Source organism: Elaeis guineensis, chromosome 13 (assembly GCF_000442705.2).
Source record: "Elaeis guineensis isolate ETL-2024a chromosome 13, EG11, whole genome shotgun sequence".
Taxonomy (NCBI): Eukaryota; Viridiplantae; Streptophyta; class Magnoliopsida; order Arecales; family Arecaceae; genus Elaeis; species Elaeis guineensis.
The window spans coordinates 10,159,091-10,182,336 of record NC_026005.2 but is presented as its reverse complement, the minus strand read 5'-3'; the positions used below and the strand labels follow the sequence as shown (position 1 = coordinate 10,182,336).

The window sequence follows — 23,246 nt, the reverse complement described above, 5'->3', positions numbered from 1 at the left end:
TATTGCACTGCATGAAAAGTTGACTCTATTCAAGTATTCTCCTTCTTGGTTGATCCACACTTTCTCCATTCTTCGTCTTTTTTATCTGGTGGCTTTTCTAAGCAGTATCTTCCTGTTCAAGAATATTTTTTGAAACACAAAACAGTGATATGAACAAGGTTTGCTGAACCAGTACTACCGACCATTTCGATCGACCGACGGTACGATTCGATATGGTTTCATACCGTACCGAACCGACGATCCGAATCGAAAGAAAAAAAAGAAAGAAATAGAGAGAAAAAGAGGAAGAAAAAAAAGAAAGGGAAGGAGTCGGCGGAGCCGCCGGACGGCCTCCGACTGGCCGCCGTGGCTGTCGGAGGGCGCAGTCCACGCACGCGGCGCCGCAGGCATGAAACAGGAGCATCGCCCCTGTTTCGCAAATTTTTTTAAAAAATACGATTTTAAGTGAAATCGGCAAACGATTTGCTGCTTCACGATTTTTGTTTTTTTTTTCAAAAAATTTTTAAGTCGGCAACCCAGTTGCCGACTTCATAAGTTTAAAATTAAAAAAAAAAATCGAAACACATATCGTTTGTTTCGAAAAAGAAGAAGGGGATGGAGCCGCGGAGGGGCTCCGCCCGCTCGACCGCCCTCAGGCCGTCGGCGTCGACTCGCCGGCCACCGGAAGCTTCGCAATGGAGGCACCATCCGTCCGGTAGGTTCCCCGCCCCTCCTCCGAGCGCTCTCTCTCTTTTGCTCTCTTGAAAGTTCTGTCGGACGATACGGAGCTCGAAAGTCCTCCGACGGCCGCAGCCGGCCACCGTTGGCCTCCGACGGCTCCCTCCTCCCTCCCCTCCCCTCTTTCTCTCTTTCTCACTTTCCGTTCTTTTTTCTTCGGTACCGCCGATGTACCGATTTTACCGACCGAATCGTATCAGTTTTCCATCGATCCGATACGAAATGGGGTGTACCGGCCAGTTTGGTATGGTACGGCAAATCTTGGATATGAAGAGTAGTTGTTGAAAGAAAGCTATTAATTAGAGACTCTGAATTTTTCACATCGGAGATTTATGGTGAATTTGTGCTAAATCATGTAAATTACAGGGTTGGTTAGGCAAATATTGGAAGTGAAGAATCAATGATTCAATGATGTACAAGCAATGAAGCCCCTTTTATTGGTTTTCTTATTATTCTTCTTCTTAATTCTTATGTTTCCAAAGGAGCTAATGAACCATGTTACTGAAAAGACAGAAAGGAAGAAGGAGCCACATACCTACAGGCCGACTGGCTAACAAGATGCAGAAATATAGAAGTAAAAGCATTATGCAGCCAACTTCGTGTATAACAACACATCACTTTCAAATTAAATTTTGGGAACCATTATTTCCAATGAAGTTAACCACTTGTCATATTGATATTGTATGCTGAAAGAGAGAAAAAAGTCTAGACTACAAATGGCGGCTACGTGGCTGTTCATCATCTCCAGTTTCTCTTATTATATTCGGCGGCATATAAATCCATAAATCCAATCAAGCTTAGAGTTTTGTTTTGTTTTATTTTTTGTTGAGTGCAGGCCCCATCTTTATCATAGTTGTCATTCAAGGAAAATGATGCTCTGGTTTGTAGCTTATCATGGAAGTGATGAGATGGCAACTGGGGTATCATGTGGAACAAAGTATCATAAACTATTGCGTGGTGGTGATTTTTAAATTAAGTGGTTTTCAGGTGCAAATAGACCCAAGGATGTTTGAGTGAATTGGAAGCATTCATGCATTAACTCTTGGCGTTTGGGGGAGTTAATGAGACATAAAATGAACTAAAAAAAAATGATGGATATGTTTTTCTTCCCAATACATTTGCTAGAAGATGGTGAAATTTAGTTCGTACATCAGAAACGTGTATGGTTTTTCTCACATTAAGTACTATAAAACTGTAGACTTCACCATCAAATTCACAACTTCAAGCAGATGGGAAGTACATAAGAATTTAAAGACTGAAGACTTTCATGCACATATTGTAGTACCCCAATGCTCATATTGCAGAACCATATGCATACAGTCTTCTAAGTCATATGCCATCCATTTCTCAAACATCACATTTACTGTACAATAGCATCATCTTCTCATGCAAAGCTTCTTCAGATCAACAACTTAACAAATAATTTCCCCCTAATAAACTACTAACATGATGTTTAGTATCAAGTTTTTCCTTACAAAAATGGCTTGTACTCTGAGTTATATGTATATCTGTATAGAAGCCAATCAGGCAGCTCATTCCACTTCAAATAGAGGTAGAGGAAAGCTGATGGATATGTGGTGACCAATGGCCTTCAAGTGTAACTTGAATATGTTAATCATGACATTATCAGTTGCTCAAAAACCTTAAGCATGCAAACCATTTTAATGATGACATAGGTGCATGGAGGAATTATTTTAATGCTGACATGGTTACATGCATGATACTATCCTCAAGTATAGCAAAAATCCAGCTCATGTAAGGGTACCTAATCTAAGCAAGTAGAGAGGCATATGTGTCACACTGAAAGGTCACTTATGGAGATTGCATCACATAATTTGAAGTAATGCTGCCATTAGCCACTTACTTTTTATGTATTAAAAAACATCTACAAATGAATTCCTTTGATGGATTATAAAAAACATCCATAAGGTCTAATAAATTCAACATCTACAAGATCTTGTTTGCTTTTCAGAATAAATGTATATTTGACTATCCATGGGCACCTTTAAGACATGAAGAAAGGAAAAACTAGTGCATGATTAACCATATGACTCCTGTATTACATTATTAGAAGGCAATATGAAGACCTACTACCTTCCCTGGAAGCCTAACAATTTAATATCTCATTCCCCTGATAGTCCTTAAACCCTTTAGTTCCAAGCTTCCTATCTATTATAGTATTTATTCAGCTCAACTATCCAAAATGTTCAGGCTCATTAGATCATGACTAAGTGAAGTCTCCTGTACAAGTATTGATAAAATAACACATATTTTGCATTTAAAAAAGATGGATTTGGAAAAATTTTATATCCTATTGAAATTAACAATAGGTCAGCCGTAATTATTTGTTAATTTTGTTGATCTCCGATATAAGAGTTGGCGAGTTAGGTGTAGCTAGACTAGCAACTATCTAAAACTGCAATGTCATATGCAAACAATAGCTTGTTTTATTTAAGTTGAGTAGGAAGGTACATTTTAAACACATGGCAAACTCTTCTTAATTTTCACAAGAACGATAAAATAAATCTTATTTTGCCAACTCCCTCAATAAAAATATCATTTCTTAAAATGAGGAAAAAAAAGTCATCACTATGTATTTTATGTGGACCCACATGAAATTCGGGTACGTGTCACCTATTAAGGTACCCAATAACATTTCATCAGTCAATGCACACAACCATGTTTTGTCCTAAAACGTATGTCCTACGTTTTTGAAATTCTAATGTCGGCTTCAAACAATTCATTTACGAGGTAATTAGATTAGAACTTACTCATGATAAATTAATCAATGGAGCAATCACAAAATAAAAAAGAATTTAATATGGAGTTGTTTCCATTGGAAACATGGCATCTTTGAGGGGGATTAGTGTTCACATACCAAGAGAGGAGAAGCTTGGTTTTGAAGGGTTTGACCCATTTTTTAACTTGGGTTGCACGCTTGGGGTGGGTTTGGGGGTGCAACCCAAGGTCAAGGAACAGACAAGAGGGGTTCAAACCGAGGGGCCAAATTTGGGAAATTTCAATGGAATTTGGGCTCCCAAAGCAGAGATTTGACCCCGACTATCCTCTCCACATTAATTAGAAGGTTCTTCACTTGTTCGCAGTATGGCAGACATGGTTAGGAAACTTTGGTCATAAAAATTGGTTTAAATAATGGGATGTGGGTCCTTCACAGCCTCCTCTTTCTGCTGAATTGTGCTCACACGGCCAAAACTTTGTCTTTAAGTGAACAAAAAACACACAATCACCCAAGCTTATCTTCCTACCAATACCAATATTTTGTTAATGACCAAAGTGCACCTGTCCAACTTTTATGGCCCCCAAATACCCTTGTTGTCCAATGTGGACATTGTTGAAGTCTAGCATATATTCTTAGAGTTAATAGTGCGACAAGAGTGGTGATTGGGCTATCAATATGCTCAATGATACATAGCAAATTGGATCATCAATCAAATTAAAAGTATCTACTATATGTTGACAAGCAATTATGACTCTGAAACCGAATCTTTTAAGAACTTTTGCTACAATATTCTCAGCTAGAAATGATTTAGGCAAGAAAAGACATATCATGAAATCTTAGCAGGCAAATCTAGCTGCAGATAGGTTTACCTATTGTCATTTTCCAATCTTAGAAGCTCGCTCATAAGTGCGACAGAGCATTAGTTAATACTTAAATTCACCGATTGGCTTAACCTTCTGAAAAGTGATGACGTTTGCTAAAAATCTATGATTCCAAGGACCTGAGCAACATTTCATTAAATTATTAAACAACAGTAGAAAAACAAAAATAAGGAAAAGAAGTTCGTCCATTTGGCTATCTTAAATTATATTCTGTATCAAGCTCAAAGTAAGGCCTTCTGGGATATATAAATGAATGCCATGAATCAATGGCTCCATTCTGTGGTGTTCCTATAGACACATTATCATTCATCCAAGGCATGATTTGGGTCATTTGGTCATTCTCATGATTGTTTTGACCATCTTCACACCCAACAAAATGTGTGTTACGGTCATTCCATTTTTTTTTTTTTTTTTTTTTGAATGAAGAAACCGTGGACTAAGTTGAATAAAGCTTCCGTTTTTTGCCTTAAAAAAAAAAAAAAGTATCTTTGATTGTTAAGGTCACTGAAGTAGTCACCAAAGGGCTGCACCTGCCCGTCCACACACGTAGACCAAGACTTATTTGTGAATCCAACAAATATGTCACTTTTAAAAAGCTATTAGTTAAAGAACAGAAGTTTCTAAAACTACTACCAGTAAATTGCACGTTAGGATGATGCTACAGGGGAAATCACTATCCACTCAGACCTCATCAATCAAATTCAGCCAGCTGGGCTGTCACTATTCTAATAGTATACTAGAAATTGGCAAATTACTCCTCTGTACATCAACCCATTGGCTCCCAAGGGCTCCTAAGCATAGTAAAGTTATTCACCAAATTATTAAATATTCTTATTTTATTCATGAATTTTGAGGACACTTTGTCCTCAAACTATCTTTTCATCAAGTTCCATCCCTTGTTGCTGATTATTGTACTAGTTTGTCTGAACAAACTTGATATCTAACTACTTAGGATTCCATCTTTTGAATCCGAGAAAGAAAAAACTAATCAAGAGATATATGATGATTATGAATTTTACAAGTTACTCAAAAGTTATCCACCACGCCTATCAGAAGTACCATATAATACATATTAGTGAATAGTGATGTGAATTGTTGTTGCTGGTGGTAGAGTTTCTTTCTAGGCTTTCACTGTTCTTGCTTCTTTCATGCTTGTTATTATGTAAATTAATACATAATATCAATAACTCATAGTTTTTATTTTTGATTTTTTTTTTCATTTTAATCATCTTTCTTTTTGAACTTTCTAAGAATTATTTGAATTTTTTTTTTCCTTTTTAGAGAGAGAGAGAGAGAGAGAGAGAGAGAGAGAATTGTTTGAGTTCTGAGAGACTGCCGGCCAAATTGTTCCCAAACTGGACTTGTGGCCATGCCGTGGTAGGGTCCATATGCTGCCAAAATCCCGGGGACAAAGTAGTCATTATATCATTAATTTCATTTTCTTCAGGTCTCAAGGGTGTGAAAGTGAAACAGTAGCAATGGATGCCCAATGGATTTGTCCAGCACAAATATTAATTTAGTCATGAGACTCACCAATTTGTATGCATTTTGTTTTTTCTCGTTTTAAATTTGACAGTAAAGGAATCTCCATAAGATCCCAAAATATACACTGACAAGCAGAGGGCATGTATCTGAAAGGGAATAAGGATTGATATGGGATGGGATTTTTGGATCAGGAGAGACAAAGGAATATATATATATATAGAGAGAAATCCATATAGAAAAGGGGATATCAGAAGAATTTTTCAGATTCTTGGGATTGAATATACATAACCATTTGAAGTTTCTTAAAGTGTTGGGAAGTGTTCAGTTCTCACACACACAAAAATAATTTAACAAAGACTATAAAATGGACTTGCCTAGAAGCTAGCCTTCTCTTGATTTGCTTAAAAGATTTACATCAACTCCATGGATTCAATATTATAAGTGTGAAAAGAAAAGGATTGATTATCCCCATAAGCTGCTAAACTTGTCTTTTCGAGATCCCCTTCATCTGGATTAAACTAGTCTAATGGATTCAAGGAGGGAGGGAGTGAAAGAGTCTTTTATTCAAAATAATAAAATTATTGTTCTGACTCAGGCTTCTCGGTGATTGTTATAAGAAGCTGGATTATGTTTATAAAAGCACTGCTTAAGCTTCTTCCTCGACCAACGCCGAAGGCCCGAAAGATAAGCCGGACATTCGGAGGGGGAACCCTTCAGAGGAAGCACAAGAGAGCATTGAACTAAATGAACTATGAGCTGGGTTTCTTGAGCTCTTCACATAGTTCATGCCATAGGTCTTCTCAGACAGCTTTTCTTATTTTTTGTAGTTCTTGAGGTTTCCATTAGCGGTTCTTGTTCAGATCTATAGAATCTCATTCTAATCATGCTCGCTATCATGATTTGACTGGCAGAAAATATTGTAGTCTTGTCAGGGGATTAAGTCATTCCATTGTTAGCATCTTTCTGAAGATAAGGACCTGTGAGTCATGTTTAGGTTTTAACGAGTTTACCTGAAATGAACTAGTGACTGTTATTGTGAAGAAGAAAGATTTTGTGTATTTTTTAGATTCCAGAACCAGATTTATGCTGTATTTTAGGTCTTTATTGTGGTGTCGTTTTTGAGTCCCTTGAGTGAGTCAATCTTATTTTCTATTGCATGCTTTTCTTTAGCTGATGTGGTTCCATTTATAGGTTACTGTACTAGGTCTAAACCATGCAATTTAGATTCATAAAACCCTAGAGTGCTTCTGTTTGAAGGGATAGGAAAACATCTGCAGCATCTCTCTTCTTCTCTAGGTGGGTACTAACATCATTCTGCGATAAAAGAAGAAAGAAGCTAAAGAGTTATGGATGAGAGAAATGATATGGACAAGGGAGATGAAGTGATGTTGCCCGGTTTTCGATTTCATCCTACTGATGAAGAGCTAGTGGGGTTCTATTTGAAGAGAAAAATTCAGCAAAGACCTCTCTCCATTGAGCTTATCAGGCAACTGGATATCTACAAGTATGATCCATGGGATCTTCCAAGTAAGCGACTATATATCTGAACTATTCCTCATTTCTTTTATGGTAGAAGGAAAGCTTCCCCAACTTTTCAATATCTTGTTATCTATTTGTCCTCTTTTTCATTATAATCTGGTTTTTGCACCGCGTTCAGCTGTTTTTCTGATTGCTAGAAACTAAATGAACTTCCTTTGATATTATACACCTCTCTCTCTCTCTCTCTCTTTTTCTGAGGTGTAAGTATTGTATCCCTGTTCTTCACGCCTTACTTTGGAACCACCAAGCAGTAAATAATTTTTCTTTTCAGTCGTCTTATGAGTAGCAGTCTTCAACTTTAGTTTATACGTTTTCTTAAAATTTTGCGGATATTTTATCAGTTCTCAGGTTCCAAGGTTTAAGTTTTCTATCATCTCATTTGTTTGGTCTTTCAAATTTCTCAAGTTCCTCAGCAATATGTTCACTTCAGTTCAGAACTCAGCTACAGCAAAACAGATATACCCTTGCATTTCATCTTTTATTCAGGGTTGTTTTCAGTCAATATAATGAAAATGCTACCTCTGGAGAAGCATGTCATTAGTCAAGATATGGTATCAGAGTGATAATACTAGTGTCTCTTACCCTCAGACAGATTTAAAAAACTTTCTCCTTCAACTGTCTTTCTAGAATTTAAGATAACAAAAAATAACTTGATTTTTGGTTTCTCCAATAACATGTAGCAAAGAGAAACTCCTCTTCCATATTCTCTTCCGTTGTCAGTTTTGCATAGTTTTTTATCTGCTCTTAAGAATAAGTGGGGAGGTCTTTTCTTCTGCATTATTGCATGATGATAAAGTAAATCATAAATGACTGCTGCTTCTTTACTTACTACAACACACTTTATTCTATGCTTTCTTACCGAGAAGAGCTGGCAACCACCGGGGAGAAGGAATGGTATTTCTACTGCCCGAGGGACAGGAAATATAGGAACAGCACCAGGCCAAACAGAGTCACAGGAGCTGGATTTTGGAAAGCCACAGGAACAGACAGGCCTATCTACTCCTCAGAAGGAACCAAATGCATAGGCCTGAAGAAGTCTCTAGTCTTCTACAAGGGAAGAGCTGCCAAAGGAATCAAGACTGACTGGATGATGCATGAGTTCAGGTTGCCTTCCCTTTCAGATCCATCACTGCCCAAAAGGCCTCTGGACAAAAATATTCCAGCCAACGTGAGGAGTTCATTTAACTCTTCTCTTCTTCTTCTTCTTCTTCTTCTTCTTCTCTAAAAAAAAAAATATCTCTGAAATAAACTGACCCTTCTTGGTGTCATAAACAGGACTCATGGGCGATCTGTAGGATCTTCAAGAAGACTAATTCTATGGCACAGAGGGCACTATCTCATTCTTGGGTATCGCCATTACCTGAGACCAATGACCAAGATTTGTTTTCTGTTTCACATACTGCACAGCGAACTCAGTTTGCTTCAGAGAATAGTTCACGGACGACTGAAGTTGGGTCTGCAATCCAATTTGGCTGTAACAATAGCATTCAGCAGCAGGCCTGTACTATGGGTTACTCTCCTTTGGATTTTACCTCCTATAAGCCCATGGACCTGATCGGCTGCAAACCATCACAGTTCCTTCCTGTTTCGGGTGCAGAGATACCCACCAGCTTCATGTTCTCACCAGCTGAAGTGTCAATGCCATCCAAGTGCCCAGTGGATGTGGCTGCAATGCTTCTCAACATATCCCCCACGATACTTGGTGATGTTGAGAAAGCCTCTGAAAGCATAGGTTTTGGACAGCCGCAGCAGTTTAATGGAATCACGGTTGACTTACCATTAGAGATGAGCTCAAGCTTGGGAAGTGGGGAAGAAGAAATGTCTACAAAGAAGACTGCCAATACATGTAACGTTAGCAACAATCAGTGGGGAGCTGTGAAGACCATCAGCTTTCCCTTCAGTCTGCCATCAAATCTTTCTGATGAGTGGAAGCCCAACTTGGAATGGGACTCTCCACCGTGTCCCAGTGAGATGCCAAAGACTTACTCCACATACAAGTGCTATAACTAATTAGATCTAGCATAAAGTGAGTCACCTTCATCTGTTAGCATTACTGTTAGCATGAAAAAAAATCGAGTTATTAAGTGATAATGTACATCTTCGGAGACATGCCTGTTAACAGCAAAGCTAACAGAATGAGAAGAAAACTGTGGTTAGATTTAGTCTTCAAATATATTAAGCCTTCAAACAATTATATTAATGTTTGTATTTTTGAAGTTCATATTATTTTCATAATCATCTTGTGTTTCGACAAACCATCTGCCAACACAGCCAGATAACAGGGCAACACATCAGTAGACTACCAAGTGTTTAATTCCTCTTTAGTTTTTTCTTTTTTTTTTTTTTCACTTGACATGTAGAATAAATGGCTTGGTACAACTTTTAATTTAAGAAGAGAATTCAAAGCCCGTGCCACTAGAGGTATGTATTCAAAGCTTGAAAGATCTCGAAGAAGTACAGAAATTAAGTGCCTCAGGCCAGCATAAAGTGCTAAATTCCACATGATGCCGCATTTGGATGCAGTGCTACCATTATTTGGTTGCTTCAATCTCACCTCACAATTTAAAATTATGGCTCCACACTTCTTGAAAAGTAAATTATCAAGAACTTTATGTGTAAAATCCCTGTCATATTGTCAGCTCAGCAGCTGGGAACCTCTGTTATTTTAATCATAATCATAATCGGGTTCTGTAGGAATCCTGTCAATGAAATCTGCAGCCTCTTTAAGTCTTTCAGACTGACCAAGTAAATCAACCATGAATGCATAGCGATCAGCTTCTGGTACAATCCCATAATCAGTGCTCATAGAATTAAAATAGCAAAAGTCTTCTTCCTGTAAACCATCATGGCTACAGGCTGATACAACACTATCTAGTGTCACAGAGTCAGGTTTTATTCCTTGTTTCTCATTTTGCTCAAAGATTTTCAGAGATTCTAAACCACTTTAATGCTGAACATATCCATCCATTTTACTAAAATAGGGTTTTCCATTTCATCAATAACTCTAAAAGAATCACAAAAGATTTGCCATATGTTGAGCACTGAAAGATAGAAAGTTAGGCTGATTGCATAAGCATCTAGTTGCTTATCCAAAACCACCCTTGATATGTTAGCACACACCCAAAGGAATGATGAGCACATAAAGTGGTCTATTTTCAAAACCAGCAAGCACCACACACTGGAATTGTGACAGTGCCTCATCACTATACCCATTTGTGGTATACCCTGAGACTAAGGATGACCACATGACCTAATCTTTCCTTAAACAACCATCAAGGACTCTTCTTATAGATACTAGATTTTTGCATGTGGAATACATTGACATGAGAGCACTGCCAATAAGAGTACCAGCCCCAAGTCTGATACGAATACCATGCGCATGAATTTCTTTCCCTTTCATAAAGTCACAGTGACCATTGCAAGCTGTAAGAACAGCAGCTAAAGTCATTTCATCGGGTTTGATAGCTTCGATATCTCTGAATAACTGAAAAACCTTATCTCTGCATGACCATGTCCAGCAAATACAGAAATTATTTATGACCATGAAACTCTATCTCTTTCTTGCATTTGTTTGAAGAACTAGTTCTATGCTGCCACATTCGGAGGACATAGTGAAGAGCACACTATCCGGAAGCACATCAACCACTGAGCCAGCTTTTGTGACATAAGAATGTATTTGTCTCCCAAAATCTATCCAGTCAACAATGATAACAGCAGCAGAGCTGCATTTTTATCAGGTTTTGTAGACCTTCTTAGAGAATCCTCCCAAAGACTTTAATTGGTCTTATCAAATTATGTTGCTCAGCAAGGCCAGAGACGTAGCCCACCAGGTACCTGGGCTTTTCACTGTACCAGTCTCCTCAAACAGATTTTCAGACATTTGAATATACCCAATTTTTGCATATGTGCTGATCAAAGCATCTTTGAGCACAGAATCCATATACAACCCAGTCTTCAGAATCAAGAAATGGACTTGTATTTTTCCTTTTGTCATCAAAGACTTGGCACAGGCAAGGAGTACAATGGTAAGAGTAAACTTGTTTATTTCCATGCCAGTTTGTAAAATATCTTCAAAAAATACCACAGCATCAATAGCCTCCTTCTGAACAACAAGTAATAACAGCGGTCCAAGAAATCACATTGCAAACCGGCATGTGTGAGAATTCCTTCATGACAGCATCAATATCACCACATTTTGCATATAGATCAAAGATAGAAGTTCCCACAAAGATGTCATCTCCATCATCACATCGAATGACCATGCATATCCACCTCTAATTCTGCAGCCGCAGCACAAAAGCATAAAACACTCGTGAAAGCAAAACAATTTGGCACAAAAAACCCATTGACCATCCAACCGAAAAGTCCAGCAATGACCATGTCATCGCCTTATTTTGAACTGCCCCAGCAATGACAGCATTCCAACAAACACATTTGAGCTGGCTTTCTAGGAGAACACTCTTAAAGAATCACTGGAACTATTACTTTTCGCAAACTAATATATCGGCCCAGTACAAACATAGCCATTGGAAAGGAACCCCTTTTTCAGGATAAGCAAGTATATCTGCTCGCCAAATTCAAGGTTTGTTGACGCAGCGCAAGCGTTGATCACACCTCAGCAAGTGAACTGATTCGGCTTGAATCCATACGAACGCATGTCTCTGAAAGTTCTAAGAGATTCTCAAAACGAGAAATCTGAAGGTAGCATGACATCATGAGGTTCCATGAGATGAGATTTGGGTTCGAAATTTTGCCGAGCACTTGGAGTGCATCGAAAACAGAACCAGCCTCGCGGTGGGCCTCAGCGAGGCGGTTGGTGGCCGGAGGTGTTTGATCGGGAAGGAAGTGCATTTATAATATGGGCATCGTTAGTTTTGGCATTTTGGATGGCCATTGATGGGATGAGGACAGATGAAAGCCAGATTTCTCGTGCAACCAATGCAAGGATCTGGTAAGATTTTTGCGAGGGAAAGGCAAGGTAGGGGTGCGAGAAAGTGTCAAGATATAGACTTTCCAACAGACATTAACGGAAAATTAGCTAGTCAAGATGGCCGAGTTGGTCTAAGGCGTCAGTTTCAGGTACTGGTCCGAAAGGGCATGGGTTCGAATCCCATTCTTGACATGGATGTCTATTTTTCAAAAGATTTTCTATGTTTTTTTTTATTCATTCTTTTTTAATCAAATTTTTAATTTTATTTTTTTAAAAAGTAAAACTTTTATTTTATTTTGATTAAAAAGTCATAATATCCCATTCTTGACATATATTTTTATTTGATTTTTTTTTTATTTTTGTCTTATATTTAATTTTTAACGTTTTGAAATTTTATTTTTAATTTAGACCTTTCTTAATAGGATAAATAGCATGTGTTTAAAAAAGAAAGAAAGTAATTTTGTTAATAAATAATAAAATGATTTACAAAAGACTGATGATTTACATCCTTCAGCCAATTACATCCTTTCTTTTCTTGGGGGACCTTTTTAGCTCCTCTTTTTTGGCATTGGAAAAATACAAGAAAATACAGTAAATGCACATCATTTAGCAAATTAACAAGCAATTTAAAGAATCATAAGATAGTAAATGATAAGAAAAAAAAATATATATAAAACTCACACTGAAGAAAACAATAAATAATGATAACAACATGTTCTATTAATAATGAAGAGATCCACACATATTCTGGAGGTGCCACTTGAGAGTCTATTTCTTGTACAGCAGCACTAATTGGGGAGATCTTGTTCTTAGGCTCCACTGGATGTGTCTGCACAAGTGTTATATAATACATTTGCTCCAACGAGAGAGAGAGAGAGAGAGAGAGGGAGAGAGAGAGATTTAATAATGCATAAAATTACACAAATGTTGAATGTTTTGAAACTAGTCACAGGATCAATTGTGAACAATATGGTCATTTTAGACAATTATATGGAGGAAATGAAATGCAAATGTTGCTTTAAAATGCTCCCACCATTTAGCTTAAGAAATTGAAGGTCCAGGTGAGTCTTGACCATCGAATCCCTATACCCATATGCATATTATACTTTCAGGGATCACCCTGCTTTCTCTCGGAAAGGAAAAAAGAGAAGCGCTCATATTACGTGCAAGCATAATTTTGTTTTTTTAGCAGGGCAGTAACGTGTTGGCTGACCTACAGCTAGAGCTTTTAAATTACCTTTTCAGCCGCAAACCCGTTGACTTTTCTCATTGACAATAATCTTAGAGCTCGTTTGATTCACGGGAAGTGGAAGAAGGAGGAGACAATTCTCGAGAAGTAACAGAAGGCCTGTTCTTTGGTTGAAATTTTAAGAGGAGATGGTAGAAAATTTTTTTCATAAAAAAATATTTTTGATATTTTATGGAAAGTAAAAATTTATAGAGAAGATGGGTCTTAGCACTTCTCATGAGATAAAAATTGATGATATTTTTTTCTTTCTAAAAATATTTTTTTAAGATCTACGGCAAAGATTTTATAAAATATCAATGAATGATTGGAATGAAATACTGAATAGTGATATGTTGGAGATCACACCAACATGATATAATATTATATTAATATTATCCTAATATTTATATAAATATAATCATTAATATTAATATTATAATAATAATTATATTTTAATATTTACACTAATATAATATTTATATTAATATAATGTTATATTTAATATTATATTTATATCTACATTAATAAATTTGTTATATTAAAATATTAATATATATTAGTATTATGTTAACATAATAAATTATTATGATTTAATGTTATATTATGATATATTAATATTATATTTATATTAATATAAATATAATATTAATATTTATATAAAGTTTAAGAGCAAAAATATATGATCTTATATCTACTAAGGATATAATAGATATTTTATATAATTTTTTAAAAAAATAAATATTTAATTAAATATAAATTATTCTGCAATAAATTATTTTTTCATCGTCAATTAAATATGTCAAAATTTTATTTTTAAAAAATAATTTTTTAAAAAATAATTTTTTTTTAAAAAAAAATTTCATGCGAACGAAACTTAATGTAGCGAGGAAGAGAGGTAGAATTGAGGAATACATCTATGCTTGACAATATATATAAAATATAATATCAACTTGAAAACAACATCCGCGGCCACAAGCTAGAAAGCGAGCTTGAAATGACTCCCAAATTTATTAGGTATTCTTATCACTCGATAGAAGTCACTGCATGCTTCTTGGAGAAATTATCAAATGGACCTGGTCCAAAGTGGACCATAGATAATTTGATACTTAGGACGAAAGAAATGGGATGAAATACCCGTGTGTTTGTCAAGGAGGAGAAAGATATTAAATGAAAGATAAGACATGTATTAAGGAGGGTAGATGGAGGAAAAAAAATTAGATAATCTATGGTCTACTGTGGAAATCCACTCCTTCACGGTTTTCAAAAGAGCTGTAGTTTCTATATTGATGAGTCTTGTCCATTGAAAATAAACACTTATAAATTATAAATGAGGTGCCAACCAACTTTGCTAACAGCTGTTATAATATATATATATATATATATATATATATATATATGAGATTTTTACTAACTTGGCTTATATAAACTAAGATGTCTCTGGAAATTAATATGTTGGTATCAGCATTAACACACCGATCAAGATGACTTAATATATATATATATATATATATATATATATGAGATTTTTACTAACTTGGCTTATATAAACTAAGATGTCTCTGGAAATTAATATGTTGGTATCAGCAATAACACACCGAACAAGATGACTTAATCTCTTCTTCCAGTATCTCTTTGAAGTCTTTTTATATTAGATATAAGATCAAATAACATTATAATAGATATGTGATTTGTTTGAATAATGATCATCTTGAAATTTCTCCAAACCTTCCACCATTATCATGATGACATGTCGCAACTTATTAAACTATAAAAAATGAATTATTTCATCAAGTCCTTTGGATAAAGAAATGACTCTTCTTTTGGCTTCTAATGCAAACTTTTAAATTTAATTATTTTACAGAATAACAGCCGGTGGGCCAGAAAAAAAAAAAAAGACCGAAAAAGGAGACCGATTATACTTTTTCAAATGAGAAGTTTAATCCACGGGATTGGCAACTAGGATCAAGACAGGTAACACAAAAACTCTTATTAATTTCTATTAGATGTTCTGTGCTTCACGCTTCATATGTGGTAGGCTCTTGGAGATTGGGATGGGAGAAGCCATAGCAATGGGAGAAATGAAGGAGGTGAAGTTGTATGGGTACACCACCATGGTCCACCATGCTCTTAAGCTTACGAGTACGTGGAAGAGGACCTCCAGAACAAGAGCCAGGCGCTTCTTGAGCTTAACCCTGCTTACAAGAAGGTGCCACTTCTGGTAGTGGATGGAAAGCCAGTAGCCGAGTCAGCAGTCATTCTGGAGTATGTTGATGACACTTGGAAGGACCCTCCTTTGCTCCCAGAGGATCCTTACAAGAGATCTAAAGTCCGTTTTTGGGCTGATTTTGTCTGCCAAAAGGTACCACCATTGCAAAAGTTACTAATTCTTCTATCTTTTTCCCCTTTTCTTTAGCATGGAGCATGTGTATATGCATCTAGCATCAGTGTTATTTATCCCATCAATCACTACATTCATTATGCAGACTATATGGCAATTGGGGACTGGTTTGATGCACAAGGGTGGATTATTTATGACCATGTCTTGGTGCAATTTAATCTTTCTATGAATTCTAAATCAACATTAATTGACTCCAACATCGGTATCGATTAGTGGAGCAGTGATGTTAAGCATTTTTTTTTTCATATAGAGTTGTTAGCTGTATTTTATAGGGATGGTAGTCCTAAAACCAAATTGAGTTGGTAAATCCGAACCTAGTTGACTTTTGGTTTCCAATTCCTAAGAATAAATAAGTTCAATTTTTGAGGCAGAGGAGATTACCAGCCCAAACCTTATCATTTGGTCCAGTTCTAAGACACAGATGTTTGTTTTGGATTGGTTTCAGTCAACGTGTTCCATTGCGCATATGCTTTCATGTGACTCTGAAACTTCTAGGTTACCATAGGGATTTTTATTAACTAAAACAAGCTTAATATCCAAATATGAATTATTTAAACTTGTCTTTGCACACAGACCATTACAATCACCCGTGGATTTCCACCCCAAGAGTGACTACATATGACTAATGGTAACGTGCCTGCGGGAATTTTTAATTTCTAAGTTTATTTGTTTTGATTGCCTGCACAAAACTTGTATAATGGGCAAGAAGGATGCAATAACTTTAGATTTTTCTTTGGATGGAAAAACAAATCATTACTCTAACAAGAGATTTTGCTGCTGCAGCTGGTGCTTGGCACCTATGCTATTCAAAACACCAAAGGAGAGGAACAACAGAAGGCAATCCAGGACCTTATTGAGAACCTGAGCACATTGGACGATGGAATCCTGAATGATTTGTTTACTGGAGGACCATTTATCAATGGGGAGAGGCCCGGCCTTCTCGCTGTGATCCTTGGGCCATTGCATGATGGATTGAAGTACCTGGAAGGTCTTACTGATGTGAAAATTATAGAAAAGGAGAGGACACCACTCCTGAGCTCTTGCATGGATGCTTATGTGGACCTTGATGTGGTCAAAGAAACAGCAATTCCTGATGCCATGTTGCAGGAGCTTTTACGAGCTATGAGAGAGAAGGCTTCAGCATCATCGGGAGCTTGATGGTTCCTCTGAATTGTTTGTGGCCTTAATGTAATTATGTTTGAGCTTGTATGGGAACATTGTTTTGCTTTGGTGCTAGATGAATTGAAATATTATTATTCTAATGATAACAGGTCTATGCTCTTTGAGCAGTGATCATTATATTTTTGTTTCAGCCTTTAACATGGGCTGTGTTGCAATGTGTGTTGATGGGGGGGATATGGGGAGTGTTGCCGTTTCTGAATTTATAAAATAAACAAAAAAACTTAAAAAGTTACAAGGGCTAGCCTTGATTTTCTACTTTTTGGCATAGAAATTACTTGACAAAAATTCCTATAATTTGGATAGTTGAGGGCTAGCTTGCATCCAAGTTATTGAGGAGGGCAAATTTGGGGAGTGTTGAGAGCAATGGAAGAAGATCAAAGACGTATAAATTTTATGGAATGAGAACAAATCCTATCTAATTTGTGACAATCACATTAGTTTAACTTATGTGTGTCTGTATACATGCGTATGTATAAATATATCTATATATTTTGGTCAAGAGGTGCAAATGAGCTAAGATCCAAGCTCGACTCAACTCGATTTTTATTGAGCTCGAAAAGCTCAAATAGTTATTTCGAATCAAATTAGAGAAGCAAAATACTCGACTCGAATTCGAACTCAAACTCAAACTTGAATATGGCTCAGTTAATATACGTGTTGAGTTAATCTTGTGTATTGCTTTATATATATATATATATATATATATATATATATATATATATATATATATATATATATATATATATATATATAATATATATATATGTATGCATACATACATGCATGTATATATAATTGGATCAAGTTCAAGCTTAAATATTAAGATTTGATTAATTTTAAGTCAAATTTTAAATTTAAGTATTTTGAATTGAATTGAGCTCGAGTCTTTAGCTACTTGAACCAATTACATTCAGAGTTAAGAGTTTAACCATTAAGTCTCGGATGAGATCTAAACCCTAGCTAGTGTAGCATCTAGCTGAACAAAGTTGAGTAGTACATGGGTTCGAACAGAGTCAAAAGTTGTGGAAGTATGGCAACTCCAAGTAATTCATAGCGAACCAGTCCGGAGTCAATTTCAAACCAACAAACTCCCTCCTGCAACATGACATAGCCATATAGTTTGCCGGGTAGTCAATTGTTGCCTGCCACCACTGAGATAAGAGCATATTTGCCGACATTCCTTGGGGACCCAAGCTCATTTCCTATTCTTTGCAGAAGATTTGGACCGGATTTATTCCCACTGCCCTTAATCAAAATTCCTTAGCACTTGCAAACATCCTTAGTGGCCACTCAAATTAGTGACTCCATGTGTGACCCTGGGATATAACTCAGACACTATTTAGGTTTCGACACTTGCAACTAATGTAGCACCTGAAGAGAGTTACATGTGCGGTCACATACATTTTAGCCAAGTTCATTACTATTGCATGAACCCATATGACATTTAAAATTGGCACGAAAGGCCATGGGTTCTAATCCCATTCTTAGCATAGATTTATTTTCCCCAAGATTTTCTTTACTTTTGATTTATTCTTATTTAAATAGTTTTTCAATTTTATTTTTTAAAAAAGATAACTTTTATTTTGTTTTTATAAAAAATCTTAATATCCCATCCTTGAGAAATATCTTTATTTGAAAATTATTGTCTTTATTTTTGTCTTACTTTAATTTTCAGTTTTTTAAAATTTTAAAAATTTTATAAATATGTATTTTTTATTTTGACCTTTCTTAGTAGGATAAATTGCATCCGTATTAAAAAAATAAATTAATTTTATGAATAAATAATTAAAATGATTTACAAAAAACAGATGATTTACATTCTTCAACCAATTACATCTTTTTTTTTCCTTTTTTGGACCTTTTAGCTCCTTTTTTTAAAAATATTTTCTAGTGTTGCTAGTGATAATTTGGCATTGGAAAAATGCAAGAAAATGCAGTAAATGCACATTATTTAGCAAATTAATAAGTAATTTAAAGAATCAGGTGATAGTAAATTATAAAAAAAAGAAATAATATAAACCTCACAGTGAAGAGAACGACTAATAATGATCACAACATATTCTATTAATAATGAAGAGATGATCAACACATATCCTCGAGGTTTCATCTAGGAGTCTATTTCTTCTACACAGGCATTAATTAGGGATATCTTTTTCTTAGATGTGTCTATACAAGAATTATATAATACATCTGCTCCCAAAAAAAAAAAAAAAAAAAAAAAAAAAAAAAAAAAAAAAAAAAAAAGCGCAACAACACAACAATCCCTTTTTGATAATGCACAAAATTACACAAATGTTGAATATTTTGAAACTCGTTACAAGATCAATTGCGAACAATATGGTCTTTTGGACAATTTTAGAAGGAAATGGAATGCAAACGTTGCTATAATATTCCCTCCATTTAGCCTAAGAAATTGAAGGTCCGGGTGAGTCTCGAGTATTGAACCGCTCGTATTATGTACAAGCGTAATTCCTTTAAGTAGGACAGTAACGTGTTGGCTATGATCTACAGCTAGAGCTTTAAAATTCCCATTTCCGTGGTGAACTCGTTGACTTTTCTGATTGGCGATAATCTTAGTACCGCAAGAAGGAGAGGTGGGAATGAGGAATGCGTCAACGCTTGACAGCATATAAAATACAAGACCAGCTCAGAAACAACAAAATGTATTAACAATTTTTTTTTTTTTTTTGATAGAATAGGAGGCTGAGAAAGAACAAATAATAATAATAATAATAATCATATCAACCTACAGCCACCACGATCGACCCATTTGAGGTGGACACGCCCAGCCTTGACTTCTTTCGAAGTATTCCACAACGATGTCCCGCCTGCAACTACCAGGTAGAAAGCGAACTTGGAAACGATTCCGAAATTTGTTATTGACCATCTAGTTTCTTCATACTTTTCAAACAGCTGGCTTCCTTATACTTTTCAAATGAGACGTTTCGTCCACATGATTGGCAACCCAGAAAGGTAACACAAAAATTTATATGATCTTCCATTAGATGTTCTTTGCTTCAAGCTTCCTAAATAATAGGCTTGGAGATTGGGGTGAGAGAAGCTAGCTATGGCAATGGGAGAGGTGAAGGAGGTGAAGTTGTATGGGTTTCTGCTCAGTGGCTACTGCACCATGGTTCACCATGCTCTTAAGCTCAAGGGCGTGGCCTACGAGTACGTGGAAGAGGACCTCCAGAACAAGAGCCAGGCACTTCTTGAGCTTAACCCTGTTTACAAGAAGGTGCCAGTCCTGGTGGTGGATGGAAAGCCAGTAGCCGAGTCACTAGTCATTCTGGAGTATGTGAATGACATGTGGAAGGACCCTCCTTTGCTCCCGGAGGATCCTCATAAGAGATCTAAAGTTCGTTTTTGGGCTGATTTTGTCTACCAAAAGGTACGACCATCGCAAAACTTACTAATTCTTCTATCTTTTTCCCTTTTTCTTTTTGCATGGAGCATGTGTCTTTGCATCAATCCATCAGTGTTATGTTTTTTCCCAAGAACAGTGCCATCCATCACTACTCCAGTAACTACGTAGATTATATGGTAATTGGGGATTGGTGTGATGCACAAGGGTCGATTATTTCTGACCATGTCTTGGCGCAATTTAAGCTTTCTATGAATTCTAAACCGATATTAGTCGACTCCAACATCGGTACTGATTAATGAAGCAGTAACGTTAAGCATTTTTCATATCGAATAACTGGTTCATAGAACATGGATCGACTTAATTTAACATAGCTTGCCGGCCAGGTGTAATCAAGCATCCAGAAGCCATGACCAACCCTGAATTGTGACAAAAGAATCCACAAACCAACTCACTTGGGAGTTGTTAGCCGTATTTTATTGGGATGGTAATCCTAAAACCACATTGAGTCGGTCCATCCGAACCTAGTTAAGTTCGATTTCCAGTTCATAAGAATAAATAAGTTCGGCTTTTTTGAGCTAGCAAGAGAAGACTAACAGCCCAAACCTCATCATTTGGTCTAGTTCAAAGACACAGATGTATCGTTTGGATCGGTTTCAATTAATATGTTCTGATATGACTGCTTCATCTTGACCTCGGCATCGATGTTCTCAGCTTATATCTCAAGAACGCTTATGCACGGCCTCGGCTTGCACCGACTTGATATCCTTGGCTGACTAGACCTCCTCAATCAAGGCCGATTTGATGTCCTTTAGGAACACCGAAGAGGTGCTCAGACTGAATTGGGACTTTGCTAATTTTGGAAGACAATTATGTTCCCTTTAGCGTGGTAAGCTAGGTAAGACATTATCCTTCTGATAACGACCATCTCTATCTAAGGGAGAGGCCACTACTCCTTTATAAATAGAGGAGAGCAAGGGATCTAGATAAGTCTCGAGTTCTCACCCATAGTTCTCTCTTTCCTTCTGTTCCATAATAATCTATTGACTTAAACGTTAGAGGATCCCCACCAGAAATACTTTCAATCAAAAATTTTTGTTTGCAGGACCAACCCCAATTGTCCAAGAAGTTCTTCACCTCGGCCACCAGCTTTCCAATCGACCTCAACCTCAAATCAGATTTTGGCAGCAACATCATTGCTCATATGCTTTTATGTGACTGTGAAACTTCTAGGTTACCATAGTGATTTTTGTAAACTAAAATAAGCTTAATATCCAAATATGAATAATTTAAACTTGTCTTTGCGCGCAGACCATTACAATCACCTGTGGATATCCACCCCTAGAGTGAAAGGTGAATTATAATAACGTGCTTGTGGCAATTTTTATTTTTATTTTTTTGTTTTCGATTGCCTACACAAAACTTTTATAATGGGCAAGAATGATGCAATAACTTTTTTTTTTTCTTGATTGAAAAACAAATCATTACCTTAACAAGAGATGTTGCTGCTGCAGCTGGTGCCTGGCATCTATGCGATTCAAAACACCAAAGGAGAGGAACAACAGAAGGCAATCCAGGAGCTCATTGACCACTTGAGCACATTGGAGGATGGAATCCAGAAAGATTTGTTTACTGGAGGCCCATTTATTAATGGTGAGAGGCCTGGCCTTCTCGATGTGATCATGGGCTCAGCTTACGGTGGATTCAAATACATGGAAGGTCTTACTAATGCGAAAATTATAGAAAAGGAGAGGACACCACTCCTGTGCTCTTCCATTGATGCTTATGTTGACCTTGATGTGGTCAAAGAAACAGCAATTCCTGATGCCATGTTGCAGGAGCTTATTCGAGCTATGAGAGAGAAGGCTTCAGCATCATCAGGAGCTTGATGGTTCTCTCTGAATTGTTTGTGGCCTTAATGTACTTATGTTTGAGCTTGTTTGGGAACATTGTTTTGCTTTGGTGCTAGCTGAATTGATATATACATATTATTGTTCTAATGGCAAGAGGTCTATTTTCTTAGAGCAGTGATCATTATATTTTTGTTCCAGCCTTTAAGATGGGTTGTGTTACCGTTTGCGTTGATGAGCTGCCTTGTCAACCATCATCTTGGCCCAAAAATGTGCTGAGAGGAAGCGTAGCCATTTCTTAATTTATTAAAAAGAAAATTATAAAAAGTTACAAGGGCTAGCCTTTTCTACTTCTGGCATAGAAATTACTTGACAAAAAATATTATAATTTGGATAGTTGAGGATTTGCGTCCAAGTTCTCAAGGATTTGGGGAGTGTTGAGAGTAATGGAAGGAGACTAAAGATATTTCGATTTCATGGAATGAGAACGAATCATATCTAATTTGTGACAATAATATTAGTTTAAATCATGTGTGTCTATGCAAGTGTATATATAGATATGACTGTATATGTTGGTCAGGAATAGAGATGTAAATTAGTCGAGCAGCTCGCAAGTTACTCGAGCTCAACTTGGATTCAAATTTTTTGAGTCAAACCAGAGAGGCAAAATATTTGACTCAAAAACTCAAAAACCTCGTTGGATATATACATATTTCTAATAATATTTTATTTTATTTATAATATATTATTAATTTAATATTTTAAAATATAATATTATGCTATATTAATTTTATTCTAATCATTTTTTAAATTATGATCAAGGTTCAAATTTGAGCTTGAACTCAAGCTCGAGTATGGATCAGTTGATATTCGAGTCAAGTCTATCTCGAATATTGCATTTTTTTTATCAAGTCGATTTCAAGTTTGAATAT

General features: G+C 36.3%; 2 protein-coding genes, 1 non-coding gene and 2 pseudogenes across 3 annotated transcripts; 4 read left to right on the top strand and 1 right to left on the bottom strand.

Annotated features, from left to right (window-relative positions):
- The first annotated feature begins 6,458 nt into the window (after positions 1–6,458).
- LOC105056744 (protein FEZ) lies at positions 6,459–9,537 on the top strand. Its single transcript, XM_010939052.4, has 3 exons — positions 6,459–7,350; positions 8,229–8,530; positions 8,638–9,537. Exons 1-3 carry the CDS (start codon positions 7,170–7,172, stop codon positions 9,370–9,372), a joined length of 1,218 nt encoding a protein of 405 aa, XP_010937354.1. The 5' UTR covers positions 6,459–7,169; the 3' UTR covers positions 9,373–9,537.
- Positions 9,538–9,768: 231 nt separating this feature from the next.
- LOC105056743 (pentatricopeptide repeat-containing protein At1g74600, chloroplastic-like) lies at positions 9,769–12,256 on the bottom strand (annotated as a pseudogene).
- A 147-nt stretch (positions 12,257–12,403) lies between these two features.
- Positions 12,404–12,484, top strand: TRNAL-CAG (transfer RNA leucine (anticodon CAG)). The gene has a single exon. It is a non-coding gene; the product is annotated as a tRNA-Leu (tRNA).
- Positions 12,485–15,589: 3,105 nt separating this feature from the next.
- On the top strand, positions 15,590–17,171 carry LOC105037360 (glutathione S-transferase U9-like; annotated as a pseudogene).
- A 2,905-nt stretch (positions 17,172–20,076) lies between these two features.
- On the top strand, positions 20,077–22,486 carry LOC105056590 (glutathione S-transferase U10). Its single transcript, XM_010938841.4, has 2 exons — positions 20,077–20,491; positions 21,979–22,486. The coding sequence occupies exons 1-2, from the start codon at positions 20,168–20,170 to the stop codon at positions 22,351–22,353; spliced, it is 699 nt and encodes a 232-aa protein (XP_010937143.1). The 5' UTR covers positions 20,077–20,167; the 3' UTR covers positions 22,354–22,486.
- Positions 22,487–23,246: the final 760 nt, after the last annotated feature.